This window comes from Pseudopipra pipra, chromosome 3 (assembly GCF_036250125.1).
Source record: "Pseudopipra pipra isolate bDixPip1 chromosome 3, bDixPip1.hap1, whole genome shotgun sequence".
Taxonomy (NCBI): domain Eukaryota; kingdom Metazoa; phylum Chordata; class Aves; order Passeriformes; family Pipridae; genus Pseudopipra; species Pseudopipra pipra.
Window position 1 is genome coordinate 33,659,581 of NC_087551.1, and position 17,435 is coordinate 33,677,015.

Genomic DNA, 17,435 nt, shown 5'->3' on the forward strand with positions numbered 1-17,435 from the left:
CAAGGAGGGAAAATACTGCTGTAAAAAGAACTTTCAAAGAAAATTGTTGTTTGATTTTTTTTTTTCCCCCCCCTGGAAATTTCGAAACTGGCATGCAATGGTATTTAATGCTCATGGCCAAACGTCATTTGTATGAAGATGTGAGAGGGTAATTACCCAACATGCTTGTAAGGGGCAGTTTCCCTTGTTTGTTTAATCTTCCAGACTATGATTTAGACCTATAGATTTGTCAAGTGATTCCTGTAGAATGATACATCCTGTAGATGTATTGTATCTGTCAGGATTATTTTTATATCCTGTAAATTTAATATTAAACATAATTGTGCTTTTTTTTTTTTTTTTTAAGATTTCTTGATAATTTTAAAAATATAGAGCCTATTGGTAAAGGTGGTTTTGGGAATGTTTTCAAGGCAACATCAAAGTACGATAAGACAACCTATGCAATCAAACGAGTTGAATTCACAAAGTACGTACTGTATATTTACTTCTGCTTTTTATTTTAGGACAACCTTAATCAATATTTTAATACTTTATTTTCTCCCTTTAACAATCCTAGGAGCATTTAAGCAATTTTCATTATTAATTGTCTATTCTTTCTGGGAAACCGTTTTCTTTATTTCTAAGTGATGCTGAAAATGGCATACAACTTTGTTAATTTTTGCATGTACTGGGATAATTCTGCTGGAGCTGTAAAACTGTAGATTGATTAAGTTCTACTTTCCCTGAACACACTAGTGCTCTGGTTGTTAGTACTGAAAATGTGTTTGAAGAAAACTTGCTGGTTAGTAAAACATTGAAAACAGCACTGTTACTTTTGATATGTTACATGGAAAATTTACACATCAGTAATGCATAACAACTACAATTAGGGAAAATAGAGAAAAAAACAAGTAATAAGTTCTGTGGTTTGTAGTTGGAAAATGTTTTATATACTATCCATGTAGTCATTATTCTCACACTGTGTTACTTGTTCTTTATAAATCTCAACAGAGAATGATGATCTTAATTTTTTAAGGTAATTATTTGTAACTAGTATCTAGTGGAATATTTTATCAGCAGCTGAAAAAATTAATCTCTTTTAGGCAATCCATTGAAAAAAATTTCAAGTTTTTGGAGATACTTGTCCTTAAATTGTGTGATGTGTACACTTCCCTTCAGATTCTTGTGTTCTTTGCAAATATATGTTATTTTAATTGGTATTTCAATCCTGAGAACTATACTAAAAACGTTCAACTGATTCTTAAAGTGACAACTGCTGGTCTGCTTATGAGTTTGAACTTGCTTCACTAGGTAACGTTACAACAACTACTGCAGGGCTAATTTAGTAGTAGTTCTTCATGAATATTTATACTGACTTCTTTCTATATAGACAAACTTCATAGAGGTAAAAACAAAACATGGTTGTTTGCTATATTGTGTTTGGTGACCTAATGTTATGCATTGCAACTATCTGCTTTTTTTGAGTGGAGATTTAATTTCTAATATAGTGAAAACATTTTTGCACTTTGAATAACTGAGCAGATGAAAGAAAACCCACTGAATTTCTCGCTGATTTTGAACTTTGAACCTTTGTGAAGGCAAATAATATGCTTTGTTTCTAAATTAATGTAAAACTGTCTGTATACTGCTACTTGATATTGTGTCTTTTATTTAACTTACTATTACATTGTAATAAGGAAATGCCTTTTCTTTTTTTTAATTCCTTCCTCTTCTCATAATAGGAAAGTAAGGCGTGAAGCAGAAGGACTGGCAAGACTTACACATGAAAACATAGTGCGGTATCATTGCAGCTGGAAAGGGTACGACCATATAACAAGTCGAGATGCAAGGTAACAACAAAATAGTAGTTTGAACTCACAAACTTGTTTGTCATAGTGAATTTTATGTTGTAAAATGAAAGGCTGATGATTGGTTACCAGTTATTGTACAAGTATAAATGCATACACATGCTTATATACTTAGTGCTAGGAAAAAAGGCACAGGCTGTATAAAATTAAGTATATTTATACCTTCTTTTAATTGATTAATAAGATACATTATATAATGTTATATTTCTCTTTTCTCTTAACATATGGAACTTAGTGAATATATAGAGGAGAGTATAGAATGCAGAACTCAAAATTTGGGGCAAGAATTAACAACAGAAACTAAAAGACTGACAGCTGGCTGCCTAATTTCCAATCAGAAGCTTCCTTTTTATAATAAGTACTGGTCAGCCAATAGCTCTTATAGATTTAATTATTTCTCTTAAGTTAGCATTTTAGCCATGATGCCTGTAACAGTTTTGGTTGTTTAGAACAGAAATACAAAATGAAATGCTCTTTAATTTAGAGGTAGTCTTTCAACACTAAGACTTCTGGGAAGACTGTGGTGAGAGTTTTACTTGTAAATTAGACTATTAACTTTACAAAGCTTCTGTGGGAAGCTTTTTTTCACTAGCTGTAAATTCATACCCTTCAGATGTGTTGCCATATTTACCTGGAGCCATAAAATATTAATGCATTCAAAATTATGATTGGCATAATATCTCTCCAATGTGCTCAGTAAATGAGAAATAAAAGGGAGGAAAAAAGTCTCATGTCAAAACCCAATCATTAATATATTGGAGCCTCAATGTCATGTATGTATTTTACATTGAACAGTTATTGTGTCAAAGACAGAAAAAAATAGTACTCAGAGCTGAGGTCCCAGCCTGGAATTAGTACCCTGACCTCAAGGCTACAGAGTCCCGAGCCACCTAATGTTTGTTCTTTCAGTGCCTCAGGCAGCTATATTCCAGGGTACTCAGACCACACAGTGCACATATGAAGAAGTGGTGCCTGCTCCTCTTCCTTTTGTCCTTCCCCTTACCAGCTCCAGCCTATCCCATGGGCTGATAGTGAGGGAACTCTTCTGGAAAGTGTGAGGCTGTCAGGGGGTGAATATCTTTCATCTAGATTTCCAGTTCTTGGAAGGGTTTCTCTAGCAGTCTGATGTCAAAGATGGTCCCAGCACTACGTTCTAGACAGGACACAGTCGGAAAGAATGTGATCATTCTGGGTTGGAGAGGAAGGCTGGCTGATGCTGTGTTTGTTGTGTGGAATAGAGAATATCTGCCAGGGACTTGCAGCAGTTCCTACACACCAAGATGGGAGCTAAGGGCAGTGCTATTTCTTCCTATATAAGACATGCCTCTAAGTATGAGTGAAACAGAACTTGGGCACTCTGAAAACTTTCAGTGTGAACTAGGAAGCAAGCAAAACATTAGGAGTATTCCAGGGGTAGGTAGGAACTGAGCAGGGATTCTTTGGTTTGCAGTCCTATTTATTTATATCTAATCCATATTGGTCTAGGGTCTTTTTTAAAATTAAAGGACTTGCAGATTTTGTTTTGGGGAACTCTAAAAATAATTATTAACAAAATGGCTTTTTTAAAGAAGAGGAATGTGAAGGTCACTGATGACTTAGCAACAATTGTATCTTGCCAATTTTAATATGGTATGTAATTTTCTTTTGAAGCCTGAATTCAGACAAAACAACTCGCTGTCTTTTCATCCAAATGGAATTCTGTGAAAAAGGGACCTTGGAAAAGTGGATTAGAGAGAATAGAGAAGACCAAAACTATCATGAAATGGCACAAAACAAATTTTTACAAATAATGAAAGGAGTGGAATATATTCATTCTGAAAAGTTAATTCATCGAGACCTCAAGGTAAGTAGGATGGGTAATTAAAAAAAAAAAACAAACCTGAAAAAGAAGATACTACTTATTGGAATTTTAAAAAAATGTTAAATTGTTATAGTCTTTGTTCACTCTGTTATGTACCCTAGCAGTGTGCCTCTTCAGATATCACTAGCGATTAATTCTTTTTCAGCAACTGGCTGAACCTCAGCCTAAAATCAAAAGGTAAACTGGAGGATCTTGGAATGCAGTAGTTCAGAAAATCAGTAGTCCTCAGTTAACAGGCACTTTCAGTGTGTTACTGGGTCACAAGACTGCCTGTGGGAAAAAGATAAGTCTAGGAAGTTTGCTCTTGCCATTTTGTAAAGGGACAGGTTTATCTGTGCTGTGCTTGGTAACAACATACTCTAGTTGCTTTTGTCCATGTATGCATATAAATATTTGAATGCTACAGTTCTGGATAGAATTTCATTCTCTACATGTGCATCTTCATAAGAAGATTTTATTTCAATATAAAGATTATAAAGGACAAAGCCTTCAGGGCTTTAATATGGCATACTCCAGAATCAAAGCTGCAGGATAGGTTCAAGCTGATATTTGTGCCTGGTAGGACATAATTTGTGCCTGGTAGGAACAGACCCTTTAAATAGTGTAGCCAGGTATAGGTACTGTATTAAATATGTGTGGGCATGGTTGGACTTGAACGGAACAACTGCATTGGGCATTCTTCACACAAAGATTTCTTCCTGTTGAATATTAAGTATCTCCTGGCCTTACAGTCCACTGGAGCCTCTTTGAGTAAAAGATAGCATGAGGCTATTTGGTTTTGTTTTAAAAACATTCCAGAGTGTAGTTTCTTGATCTTCTTTGGGAAACTTTGTTGAAACATATACCGTTCTATTTTTAGTTGTTTATCACTTTGTGTTCTGGTTTAGGCTGGGATGGAGTTAATATTTTTTCAGTAGGTGGTACAGTGCTGTGTTCTGGAATCAGGATGAGAATAATGTTGATAACCTAGCCAGGACAAGTGACCCAAACTGCCCAACAGGATATTCCACACCATAGAATGTCATGCCAAGTATACAAACTGGGGGAGGTGGAAGAAGGGCCGATCTGGGTTTGTGGAAAGGGTCTGGCATCAGTCAACAGATAGTGAGCAATTGCATTGTGCATCACTTGTTTTTCCTTGTTTTATTTTGGCTTTGTATCCTATTACTATCACTATTATTATTTACTATTATTATTATTATATTTTACTTTTGTTTCCATAATTAAACTGTTCTTAACACAATCTAAAAGCTTTACTTTTGATTCTCTCCCTCATTCCACTGTGGGCATGGGGAGCGAGTGAGCAGCTGCGTGGTGCTTAGTCGCCAACTGGGTGTAAGCCATGATGCTTTGTCAAATTTAAAAAAGGGAAGTTCAATGGAAATGTAAAAGTGATACTCTGAGACACCTGTAGTAAGCCTTAACTCTGCAATTGACTTAGTACAGATGATCCTGCTGTGCCTAGGAGAAACCCTGATTTGAGTGGAATTCCATTAGTGAGCCTAAACACTTTTCCAAGTGTATCAAATCCCAGGGCTAGGACTGAAGACTGAAAAGCACTTCTGGATATAAAATGTTATATGCATGATGTATTTGAAGAGCATTAAATGATACTTATGACTGAGCTAGTGGAAAAAAGGGTGCAGGTACTCCAGAATATACTACTTGAAATTTAGTTTGTGGTTTTGAAACTTCATTTAATTTTTTTCTGTTTCCCACCCCATCAGTTTCTTAATGCTGTTTTCTGTGAACAGTTATCAAATTTTATGGGGAACACTTCTGTGGCTGATTATGCTTGATGATAAACCTTGCTCATATGGTGTTTTTTTTGTTTTTATTTTTGTTTTTTTTTTAATATTAATATATATAGCCTCCGAATATATTCATATCACATGATGATAAAATAAAAATAGGTGACTTTGGTCTTGTGACTCCTGTGGCATATGAGACTCTGACTAAGAACATAGGAACAAAATCATATATGGCACCAGAACAGGTAATTATCCTGCTATATTAGTGTCTCTGTAATTAGATTTGAACTATAAAGTCAGCACTGGATGTTCTAAATCCTAATCTCAGTATTAAAGCAAGTTGCCTAAAGTTCCCTGGTATGACTGTATATGAGGATAACTGTATTCTGGAGAAAGCTGTCTGCCAGTGTAGTAGTGTTTTTTTCTCTGGGCTAACCTACAGTCTGACACTGCATGCTGTAAGGAATGCTTTTGCAAAACCAGGCTGCCAGGCATATGTACTTAAATTTTAATTTAGGACTTCTATTAACTGTGGCATTTGAGTCCTTCTATTTGTTTCATTGTTTGTCACAGGGCAATATTGGCATGCTTTATCTATATAGGTTTGTAGAAGGAAATTTCTGTGTGTTTAAGGCGATACAATAGTCACTACTTAGGTCTGTACAGAAAGTGTTAATGACTTATAAGGATATTGAGTAGGGCCAGTCCTGTAGCACTGGGGTGGAAATTTCTGCTGACTTCAAATTTTGCTTTAGGAAGTGCTGCTGTACAGTTGGATTTGATGCTTTTATTGTTCTGGTTCTTATCTTTCTAGTTCGGGGACAGATATGGAAAGGAAGTAGATATTTATGCACTGGGACTAATTTGGTTTGAAATTCTTTCAGCACTTACTAATCATGAGAAAAATGAGGTATGTAATCTTTAAATTTAAAAAAGAACTCTGATATTGTTTTGCCTTGCTGCTGATCACATGTTGATTGCACACTAGAAGGAATCTGTGTATCTAGAGTCTCCATTTACATTTCCCCCCTTAATTCATTTCCATAAGGCCTGTAAGTCCTCACACCTTAGTTGAAATGTCATAACTGAAGAAATATTACAGTTTATTTCTCCTGTGTCCTATTACCTATACATTAAAGCCTGAGCATGCTAAAGATTAATGTCAAGCTAAAAAATATATTGTTTCTTATAAATCTTTCTGTTTGATCAGAAAACTTGAAGCGGATGTTTTCTAATTTTAGAAAACAAAAATTATGAATGGGTGAGTTTTGTCTCTGCCATGCTTGTCTTCACTGCACAGTGGAGTAAGAACAAGGTTTCCACCAAGGCAAAACACTTGCAGTTTTTCAAAATGAAAATGAAAGTGATTTGGAATAAGTAGCTTTAAGCCAAAAAGATGTTACTTCAAAGTGTTCAAAGTGTTACTTAAGCTTTTTTTTAAAAGGCATCTTTTACACATCTTGAGTTTTTTATTGCTACTTCGTACATTATTATTGTTACAGCTCATATGCACAAACCTAAATGTTTGTAGGACAGTGATGTAGCTGCTGGGTGTCTTGTCTAAAGTAACAGTGGTCAGAACAAGAAGGCTTTGAACACTGTTAGCTGGATCCTTTTACCAGTATGAGAAAATCATACCAGTGTGTCTTTTCAAGCTGGTTCTATTCAGCCACCTGGCAGTACCTCCTAAGATACTTTGTTCCTGCTCACAGCTGACTGCAAATGCATGCACAGTCCCATGGTATTTACAGTTGGAAAGGCATTATTTCCCTAAGTATCAAAATCTTGAGCTCTCTAGGTAGGTACATGGATGGAAAGGCTAGGATGCTCTTCAGCTGCTCCACTAGCTTAGAAAGTAATTTCACTTAATGGAGCATGATAAACTTTCAGCTGGCAAGTCCTGCTGAAAGAACATCATGTTGATGATTATTTTGTGTTGAGTAACTGGTTCAGCTGATGATCCCCAGCAGGTAGGGTCACAGGCTTAAAGCTACTGCTGAAGAGCAGGGAGAAAGCCTGGAAGTTCATGGGAGCTTTTGTTTTACTGGATACTGGTTGTAAGGGCTTGGTACATCAGGGTCATAGGATCCATAAGTCTAGCTAATGATTCAGGATGCATAGCTAAGTGTAAGAACAAAACTCATCTTCAGGCAGACATTACACTAGTTAACAACAAATGAATTGAGTAGACTGCTCTTTTTACCCAGGAAGCTACATCATGGCAGAATCACAAAATGGGTAAGGTTGGAAGGGACCATAACAGTTCACCTAGTCCAACCTATCTGCTCAAGCAGGGTCTCCTCCTAGAGCATGTTACTCGGGCTTATGTTCATAATATCACCAGTGAGGGAGACTCCAGAACCGCTCTGAGTAATCTGTATTGGTGCTTGGTCACCTGCACAGTAAAGAAATTCTTTCCTCATGTTCATGTGGAATTTCCTGTGCATCAGTTTCTGCCTGCTGCCTCTTGTCCTATTGCTCAGCACCACCGAGAAGAAACTGGCTCCATTCTCTTGACACCCTCCCTTTAGATACTTATAGACAGGTCAGCACTCAGCCTGTACCGGTGTCTGGGGTTATTCCTCCCAGGCGCAGAACCCTGAATTTGCCTTTGTTGAATTTTAGAAGGTTCTTCCCTGCCCATCTCTCCAACATGTCAAGGTCCTTCTGAAGGGCTGCACAGCCCTCGGGGGTATTGGCCACTCCCTCCAGCTTTGTGTCATCAGCGACCTTGCTGAGGAGACATCTGCCCCTCCATCCCACTCACTGACGAACAAGTTAAACGATACTGGACCCAGTATCCACTTTCGGGGGACTAGTCCCTGTAGTCCCCCAACTAGACCCTCTGCCACTGTGCACTATACTGTGGAATCTGCTGTTTAGCCAGTTGTCAATCCACCTCACCATCCACTCGTCCCGCCTGCAATTCCCGAGCTTGCCTCTGAAGATGTTGTGAGAGACAGTGTCGTAAAGGAAAAAAAATAAGTTACCCAAACCTGGTTTCTAAAGCATGTAATTAGAAATCCTCTACATGTTAGCTGCTTTGAACTCCACATAGCATTTTTGGCAGTGACATACTTCAGTTCAGTGTGTGGTACTGAACGTGGAAGCACACCTGCTTGGCTTGCAAACAGTAACATCCAAAGTAGGAAATTCAGTTGTCTTGCTTTTTTCTTTTCTTTCAATGTGGTTAGAGGATATAAATCCACTACTTTTAAATTAGGGAAAGAAGGATAATGGTTCTGAAATAGAGAGGACTGCTGAAACAAACACATCATTGTAGAGTGCAAAGCTTTTAAGCTTAGAAAGGAACAATAGTTGATGAAAAGTCCATAAAACCAAAACAATGTAAAACTAAATGGAAGAAACTTTCAAACTGTTTACAGTTACGTTTTGAAGACTTACTTTCTTGTAGATTTGTGGTTTCCTAATTACTTCAGTAAACTATATGGGTCATAAGGTAGACATGTAAAATATAATCAAAGAAAGCATACTAAAACTGTTCTCTTTTATGAATTTCAGGTATGGCCTTCTGTTAGAGAAGGTAATTTTCCAAAGAGTTTCACCAACCAATTTCCACCAAAGGTATGGGATTTTAATAAATTATTTTGATTACTTTATTTACTAAAAAAAAAATAATCTATTGACATTTAAATTTTTTTGCAGGCATCCATAATCAAAAAGATGCTTTCAACAGACCCTTCCAAGAGACCCTCTGCAACTCGAATACTTGATCTTGTTAAGTCTGTTGATAAAGAGAAGTCACTTAAAAATTATACTTGTTAAATGCCCTTTTAAAAGGCTTTCAGGCTGTGTTTAAATCCAGAGTTTCATGGATTTATTGAAACTGACAAAATAACAATAGATGTAAGAAGCAACAGCAAGACTTGGGGTATGTCTTTTCCTTGGTGCTTTGCCTTCCTGCCATCGGCGAGTCTGTCAGCTCGAAGGCCACATCACCATTCATGTCCACTGGCTGCAGACCAGGACTGGATACTTCGGCAAGAAATCGCTTGCAATTTTTACCTGAAAATACAGGTTGTGGATGAGCTGAACTGTATTCTACAAATAAGTAAAAGAACCTAGTCCTTTTCTGTTAGAAGATTATGTTCATGGGCTTAAGTGCTAACTGGCCTGTGGCAAATCCCTGGATGTGGTGCTGCATCCATTATTCTTTGAGGTTATCTGTTGCTTTCCGTGGAAGAAGTGCTGTCTTCTGGTATGTGACTCAAACCTTTCTGATTTTTCAGTGATACTTTTAATAATTACTGGAATGCTCCCATTAAAACTAAGACTAGTTTTGGTAGAAAAGATACTAGGAATAGGCACGGGTTATTCTTCACTGAATTTCAGTACTGTAAGGTGAGCTTTCTTATCTGTTTACATCTGTTGATGACCTAGCACCTTCAGTGCTCTAAAATTTAATAAGAGATACTTTTAAAGTAAGCACTTATTAAGAATTTAAATGTTAAATGTTCAGCTTCCAGGAAATCTACTTGAGAAAGTTCTAAACTTCTGAAAAACTTGGGTTTTGATGGTTTGGTTTGGTTTTATTTTTTTTGAAAGGAACACTTAAGGTGCTATTAATATAGCAAAATTCTCCAGAGTTTCCTCAGTAGTAATCATTTGAAGTCCTATGCTGAGAGAGCACTTTTAACATTCCTTCCTATGCTGCTAGGTTTTAATCCCTATTATAATACTGAGGAATGCCTAACCCTTAATTCAGTGTACTGAATACCTCTGGTGGTTCCACTGTCAGCCCCACAAAAGTTAACAGCAGTTTTTCTGTTACTCTTCAGTTATATACTTCAAAGAGTTCAGAGTTGCCTGAACTCAAAGTATTGTGTGTGCAGTGGTGGGGAGCAGGGTGAAAAGACAGGCATGTTAGTCCTTCCAACTGCTTGCCTTTGAGCTGTATCTTGTCAAACTGTTCAGTGCTGTAGAGCCAACATAACTCTATAAGAGCAAATGAAGAGAGATTTCTAATCAGAAAAATAGGTAAAGTACTGTATGCCTTTCCTGAAATGTTAAATGTCAACCCAAGTGGGTGATTGCTTAAAAGGAATAATGTAAATGAATGCATGCTAATTTTTATAATCTTATGCAAATTATTGCTGTTCTACTGTGAATATTTGTTGCTAAATAAGAATCTGAATGTACATACTTTTGTAAGGCCTTAAGCAGTTCTGGGTTTTTTTCTCATTATCATGAATTATACATATAGAATCATAGAATGCTTTGGGTTGGCAGGGACCTTAAAGATCATCCAGTTCCAACCCTGCTGCCCTGGGCAGGCACACCTTTCAGTAGACCAGACTGCCTTGAACACTGCCAGGGATGAGGCATCCACAGCTTCTCTGAGCTACTTACTCCAATGCCTCACCACCCTCACAGTAAAGAATTTCTTCCTAATATCTAACTTCCAGTTTGAAGCCATTCCCTTCCTCATCCTACACGACATGCCCTTGTAAAAGTCCCTCTCCAGCTCTCTTGTAGGTTCCCCTGGATGGCTGCTGTAAGGTCTTCCCAGAGCCTTCCCATGGGCTAATTAGTATTTCTTTGCAGTGGTCAAGATCTGTGAGAAATTATATCCTCACCCACATATATTACTAGTTACTACCCACTTTCTCTTCTCTTTTACCCATTGAGATATAATTGCCATATATGATTTTACTAGATCTTAAAAGGTCTTTTCCAAACTGAACAATTCTGTGATTCTATAAAGCTATTCATAATATGAGGGTGGATATGTGACAATCTTTTGTCTGAATATCCTTTACAGTTTTTGGACAGAGCACCAATTATCTTCTTCCTGTTACGTAATATCGAGCTTGTCCCAGTAGTTTTGATACATTTTTCCTCAACAGTATTTGTATACTTCAGCAGTACCTTTTTATTAATGGCTACTTACAGTAGCAACTGCTGTTTCCTAAAAATAAAAGTTCTACTAAAATGTATTTTTATATTAAGAAAATGAAAACACAACATCATGATTTAGTTTTCTTTAGTTATGTAAAATATGCACCTTCACGTACAACAGAATATTGGTTCAAATAACATCACTGTAATATTTCACAAACTTCTTTTTTTCCCACCAAGTTTAAGATAGTAAGCAAAAAGAATCTGATATTTATTCATATCCATAAAGATGAAAAACCCTGTTTAACACATTATACAACAAGGAGATTGCCAATATTTGTTCCCTTACTCAGACCTGAATTTTATTATTGGCTCATCTTGTTCAGTTGGCTGGGGCATAAAAAAAGATGTGGAAGGCTTAACCTACCTCTCAATTATGGTAGTTTAATTATAAATACAAAGTTTTAATTCCTATTAAACTGTGCATCAAACAGAAAATGTGAGTTTAACCTGTCAACCTAACTCTTCTTCTGTGTACTTTGGTGTGAATTCTTGAGTATAACACAGCTCCAAACCTTCTAAAAGATATTATGGATTATACATACTTATTTAGGACTCCTTCCTTTAGAAAGGTTTTAGTCATGATCTGCAGCACTGTCTCCGGGACAGTTTGAAGATAAATCTTCAGAGTCTAAAGGATAAGCAGAGAGAAAGTGAGTAATTCCAGCTCAGAGGAGAAAAAATGATTGCTAGAAATATTTGTAGAATCCATGTAAAACAGATTAAACAGAATTCAAGGTTTACAAGATATTAACTACTAAATTTGTTTTAAAACAAGGAAAAAAATTCCATCCTCTTTGGTGCAGTGGAAATGTATAGTTTTCTAATTGTTTCAGAAACATAGTATTAAATATCTGAATTTTGTTTTCTCAAAACTAAATTAATACAAATAGAAATTCAAATAAATTTCAATATGGTTGGCTGTGTTTTGGTGTGTACTTTTTAGTTTTTCTTTTTTTGTTTGTTTGTTTTGGTTTTTGTGGGGTTTTTATTGTTTGTTTGGTTTGGTTGTGGGGTTTTTTTGTGCATGTAAACCTAAAAATTGCCTTACAATCAAAATGTACAAAGCTTTATGCAAAACCAGTAGCCTGCAAGATAAATTTGCTATGTAAATTTAAAATACTGCCATAAGAGAAACACAAGGGATATTATCTACTATTTGAGTTGCATAAGCAAAGCAAAACACAAAAGACTGGCTTACTCTCACCTTCATAGGTTGTTCCACACCAAATGCAATAAAAGTGTTCTTTTCTCAAGTAGGCTGTCAGGATGTGTAGCTTTTCTGATACCTAGAGATATATACAGGAATGCAATGATCTGGGGCTCACATGACATACATCAGTTTAAGCTACTGGTTTGCTAAAATAAATTTTTAACCTTTTGCTATTGAAAAGCTACACAACACTGTAGCTCAGTAAGACATGAAGTTTTCCAAATCAGTAGAATAGGGCACAGGAATTCATCATCTCTGGAAAATTAATGGCTGTTGTTTGCTCATCCTTCTTTCCAGCTAAGTAATCTGCACTAAAGAGAGCTACCTAAAAACATTACTTAGCTACCTGATTTCAAGTATACAGTATCTTTTGTGGATTTTTTCACACCTAATCTGACTGTGTAACTTAGTTCTTAAAAATTGTAAATTTCCTGTATCCAAGTTGAGATGATCTGCAAAGCATTTTCAGAAATTACTTGGTGATTCCAAAATTCAATCTCAGACATCAGATGAGGCATCCAAAATTAAAACTCAAAAGCAAGTAACTCTGACCTTGCATAGATCAGCCTTAAAACAGATGAGCAATAAATCAGTGGTTTAATGTTTTATATTTTATCATGTAACTGCTATAAGAATCACTGCTTTGAGATTGCAAAGAGGCCCTTCACTACAGCTTGGAAAATGACATGTATACATATATTGTTTATATATATATGTATACATACATACTGTTTAAGGGATTATTAAATTTAATTCTGAATCAAGCCATTAATTTAGTTGCAGAGCTTACACTTAAGTCTGAGCTCGTGCATTCATCTTCCTTGTCTTCCTCATCCTTTTTCTCTTCCTCTTCAGGTTCTATCCAAAACCAAGTCTCTTTGGGAACTTCAATGTCCTTAAATAATGAGGGATTTAAATTGATGTTATTTGCCTTTGTAGGTTTCCTTGTAAGGTGCCAAATAACACCTCACCTTCTAGAAACTGGTTTTAAGTTTTAAAACTTGCATGTATAGTATAACCAAGGATTACTAAAGCTGTAGTGAGTAACTAAGTACAGCAATCCACAAGAAGGATTATTCAATTTTTTTTTAAATGATGAAATGCATGCTAACAACTAGTTCTATTCCATCTGTGTTTGGTATGTGTGAGGCTACATTGCAACATTATCTCCCACCAAGGCTGTGAGCAGACACCCATGTTTATCAGTTAAAGACATGCTGCCCCAAGTTATTTTGTCAAGAGATCACATGGTGCTTCCTAATCCACTTCAGGTAATGTTAAAGGAAGAAGAGTCAACAAAGATTATCTAAGCTTAATTCAGCTGACTTCATCTGAAGCAAACTAAGTAGTATCAAACAATCTCAGCAGAACTTGTGAGGTGGTCTTAACCTCTAAAAGGTTAAGAGAGCAAAAAAAACCTTGAAGTTTTCAAGTGGCAAAAATTTATAGTAGTTCAACTCCTATTACCTGTGTTATTCCTTGCAGGTAGAAGGTACTTAAGTTTTGTGAGTTTTTTTTGTTGTTGGTTGCTTGGTTGGATTTTTTGTTAAAGTGCTGCTTTGGTGAATCTGCTAATTCCCTCAATGATGATTCCCATCCTTAGAGACACTAAAGAGCTGCCTGGACAGGGTCCTGGACAACCTGCTTTAGGTGACCCTGCTTGACTAGGAGGGTTGGACAAGATTACCTCCAGAGTCCCTTCCCACCATCAACCTTTGTGTGATGGTGTTGCTTCCTCAGCTGAGGCAAACAGTGCCATCATTTAGGATGGCCTGATACTGGATACTGAAAGATATGCAAACAGCTCAGAAGTAACCATAAGAATACAGGAGCAAAAACATGGGTCCTCACATAAGTTACCATTAAGTTGGTGTGCACCTTCAATTATCTTAATGGTGCAAATATAGACTTCTTATTTTTTTAAAAGGACTGAAGTGTTGCCAAACATTAAGACTTCAGGCTAGTTACCCCACAATTTTAGACAACTTCCAAGAATTTAATCACTACTTTGTAGCCTGTATCTCTAACCTATAACCCTTCCTTCCAACCCCCCCAAAAACCCCACAGGTCTCACTTTTTGCATATCTAATTGCTGGCAGGCCCTTTGGCTTTTTCGCAGGTCCCCTTCCATCTTACGTTCTTCTTGTTTGTTTTTGAATCTTATTCTGTTAAGAAAAAGCAGAGAGGTAAATAAGCAGGCAGACACACAGTAAGACATGCATTACAGTCCACAGCTGTAAAACAGAAAAAGTAAGATTCTATTCCTACTGATTTTCTCAGATCATGACAATGTATGAGTTAAGAAGACATTCTGATGTTATTTCTGTGGGAGCACACCTTTATTTCTTCAGAATTATAACTTCAAGATGGTGCTTTTGTGATCATACTACACTGAACACTGTTTCTTCATCAGGTTTTCATCAGACATAAATGTTTCACTAAACATCTGCAAATTATACAGCCTTCTCTAGGCTTTCCTTTTCCACATACTACATGCAAATCAGGAGAAAACAAAACCAGTACAACTTTAACAAATTTACCCCAATTTTTAAAACCGTTGTAGCAACATTGCTCAAGATTTTAAATGTAAAATCCAGATAAAGATGGCATGATTCCCCAATTTAAAAAGTTGTGAATGACTTGAGAAAGGTTAGTATGTATATTATTTGCATTATTAACAAAAAACTAAATGATGCAGCACATGCTTTTAGCATTGCAGTGTTCATCAACTTTTCTTTTAGAACTGAGAAACAATTACACTGTATTGTAACTTTCACCCTTCATTGAAAACATTCAAAAATAGTAACATAATAAAAGAATAAGTAAACTTAGAGCATAAAGAGAATAGTTTTTTAGACATTGCTTGGAATTCAGTTACATGACTTTACCTGAACTGATCTGCAGCTTGTTCATTTGCTTGTTTTTTCATATGGAGTTTTTGTCTATAGTTTTCCAGTTTTTCTTCAGCTTTTCGCTTTTTTAATTCCTCATGACCAAGACCACTTCTGCCTATGTTAGTTCAAAAGACGGATGTAACCAGTTGAGAAGCTCTGATACCCAACTAAGTAAATCAGAAAGCATCACAAACCTGTTTTTATGTTCAGAGGAATAGGTTCAACAATGCCTTCTCCTGTGAGAGAAAAAATAAGTCAATTAAAGAAATTAAGTTTTTCTCAAAGTACGATTTGTGCAGTGTATTCAAGTAGGCAAGTTGCTTTTGCCATGAAATATGTAGATTTTCTTGTGATTTTTTTTGGCTGGAAGTTGAAAAATCACAAATTGATATACATTTAGTGCACTACAAATGATGCAGTTGAACTGGAATTCCCTCTCTTTTTTGGCTTGTCTGCTGGGTTCCTAAATGTTTTCTTCAGGACGTGACCCAACTGAAAGAAAATGGTGTTGATGTGACAGGTATAACATGTCTGTGATGAAGACTGCTTTGTTACACCTTCTATAGCATTTTCAGTCTAGAATCTCACAACTTGACAATGATGAAGAATAAAAACAATGTCTGGGCCAGTTTGTTTGCAATTGTCAGCTAGAGACCTGGCACAGCAAGTTACTGATGCCTTGTTTTACTGATTTTACTTCATCTAAATTTAGGCTTCATAAGGGTAGGCCAGTGTGCACAATTTCTTCTGAAGACTCCAACTATAAGTTCCAAGAGAGGGGTTGACATTTTTTGGAACACTATTAGCTTTGCAAAACCATCAAAACATCCTTCAAGCAATTTCTGCAGGCATGCACATATAGAAGTGCATTTATCGAGCTCCAAATACTGCTCTTCCCTCACATCTCTCAATAGCCTGTACTGGTTTTACTTCAGTTTTAGAGGTTCGCTCTCATAGTTTGCTCTGTCACAACACATTCACAGTTCAGTAACGCTAGGGCTCTCTGAGAGGCACTTATTGACCGTGTCTGCAAAGAAAGTTACGGACAGCTGCAGTCCGTAAATGTAAAGGTACAGCTGAATACAGGCACACACTTCAGAGAGCAACAAGCTTACCGCTTTTGCCAAGGGCCTGGCCGCTCTTGTAGCCCATCTTCTGGAGCAAAGCAAAGCCTTTGTTCTCATTGCCCAACGCGCTTTTCAGCACCAAGTCTCGCCTCTCTTTTTCTTCTTCTTTTATGCTCTTTTGCCTGTTCTTCTCATTGGCTTCCTTTTGCTTTTCTTCTTTCTGAAGAGCTTCCTTTACCCGCCTTACCATGGGCAAGCCTGGCCTCACATCCTGTCTGGGAGTTAATAATTCCCGCAAATATTAGAGCTTTTCCTAAAATCATCACTTAAAAGCAGGGAAAAAAAGAGCCAGCTACTTACTTAATAAACGAATCAGACATGTAGTCTTCCTCTTCATCTCCCTCCATGTCGGCACGCCCGCCCTGTGCCGGCCCCTTGCCTGTGGACACCGTCAGTACGCCTTACCGGGCATTCTATTTCCCCACAAGGCAGAGCCCACTCTCGCACGGAGAGGCGCCTACCGCTGCCTCCAAGCCCTGCGGGACAGGGGGGCTGATGCACGAACACAAGTGAACCCGCCGGGCCGCCCCCTCCCAACGCCAGCGCACCCGCGCCCGCCTTCACGCCCTCAGCGCGTTTCCCCGCGCTCCGCTACCGCCGCTCCTGCCCAGGACCCTCCGCCCGCCGCCGGGGCGCCCACAGAGCCACGGCCGAGGGGCAGCGGGGGCTGCGACGGCCGAAGGGAACCGAACACCCGCCCCGCACCACCCGGCACCACCGCGGCGCCTGCGCGGGGCCGGCCCCGCCCGCCGGCGCCTGCGCTTCTCACGCTTCCTGCTGCGGGGCCGCGGGTGCTCCGGGGGTGCGTCGGGGCCGGGACCGG

At 37.7% G+C, this 17,435-nt stretch overlaps 2 protein-coding genes across 8 annotated transcripts in view; one reads left to right on the top strand and one right to left on the bottom strand.

Moving 5' to 3' along the window:
* Positions 1 to 12,304, top strand: part of EIF2AK2 (eukaryotic translation initiation factor 2 alpha kinase 2) — a 27,979-nt gene extending 15,675 nt beyond the window's left edge. For all 4 annotated transcript variants that reach the window (XM_064648584.1, XM_064648585.1, XM_064648586.1 and 1 more), the window contains 7 exons: positions 347 to 466; positions 1,722 to 1,829; positions 3,498 to 3,690; positions 5,579 to 5,704; positions 6,274 to 6,369; positions 8,982 to 9,044; positions 9,126 to 12,304. In XM_064648584.1, coding sequence (XP_064504654.1) covers positions 347 to 466; positions 1,722 to 1,829; positions 3,498 to 3,690; positions 5,579 to 5,704; positions 6,274 to 6,369; positions 8,982 to 9,044; positions 9,126 to 9,245 — 826 coding nt within the window. In that variant the 3' untranslated portion in view covers positions 9,246 to 12,304. The remainder of the gene's footprint in view (positions 1 to 346; positions 467 to 1,721; positions 1,830 to 3,497; positions 3,691 to 5,578; positions 5,705 to 6,273; positions 6,370 to 8,981; positions 9,045 to 9,125) is intronic.
* Positions 8,457 to 17,325, bottom strand: GPATCH11 (G-patch domain containing 11). Of its 4 annotated transcripts, none has more exons than XM_064648593.1 (9): positions 16,913 to 17,323; positions 16,601 to 16,827; positions 15,680 to 15,721; positions 15,480 to 15,600; positions 14,666 to 14,756; positions 13,382 to 13,486; positions 12,586 to 12,667; positions 11,924 to 12,009; positions 8,457 to 9,485 (listed from the first exon to the last, which is right to left on the bottom strand). In XM_064648593.1, the coding sequence occupies exons 1-8, from the start codon at positions 16,957 to 16,959 to the stop codon at positions 11,954 to 11,956; spliced, it is 771 nt and encodes a 256-aa protein (XP_064504663.1). In that variant the 5' UTR covers positions 16,960 to 17,323; the 3' UTR covers positions 8,457 to 9,485; positions 11,924 to 11,953. The 4 variants fall into 4 exon arrangements, with proteins under 4 accessions (XP_064504663.1, XP_064504664.1, XP_064504662.1 ...); XM_064648594.1 differs by having other exon boundaries at positions 8,457 to 10,415; XM_064648592.1 differs by lacking the exon at positions 8,457 to 9,485 and having other exon boundaries at positions 11,447 to 12,009.
* Positions 17,326 to 17,435: the final 110 nt, after the last annotated feature.

Coding starts and splice junctions, on each gene's coding strand:
- GPATCH11 (XM_064648593.1), bottom strand. CDS start 16,959: ATGGAGGGAGATGAAGAGGAAGACTACATGTCTGATTCGTTTATTAA. Junction 15,722..16,600: donor CCAGGCCCTTGGCAAAAGCG/GTAAGCTTGTTG, acceptor TTTCTCTCACAG/GAGAAGGCATTGTTGAACCT. Junction 14,757..15,479: donor CAAGCTGCAGATCAGTTCAG/GTAAAGTCATGT, acceptor TTTTCTTAACAG/AATAAGATTCAAAAACAAAC.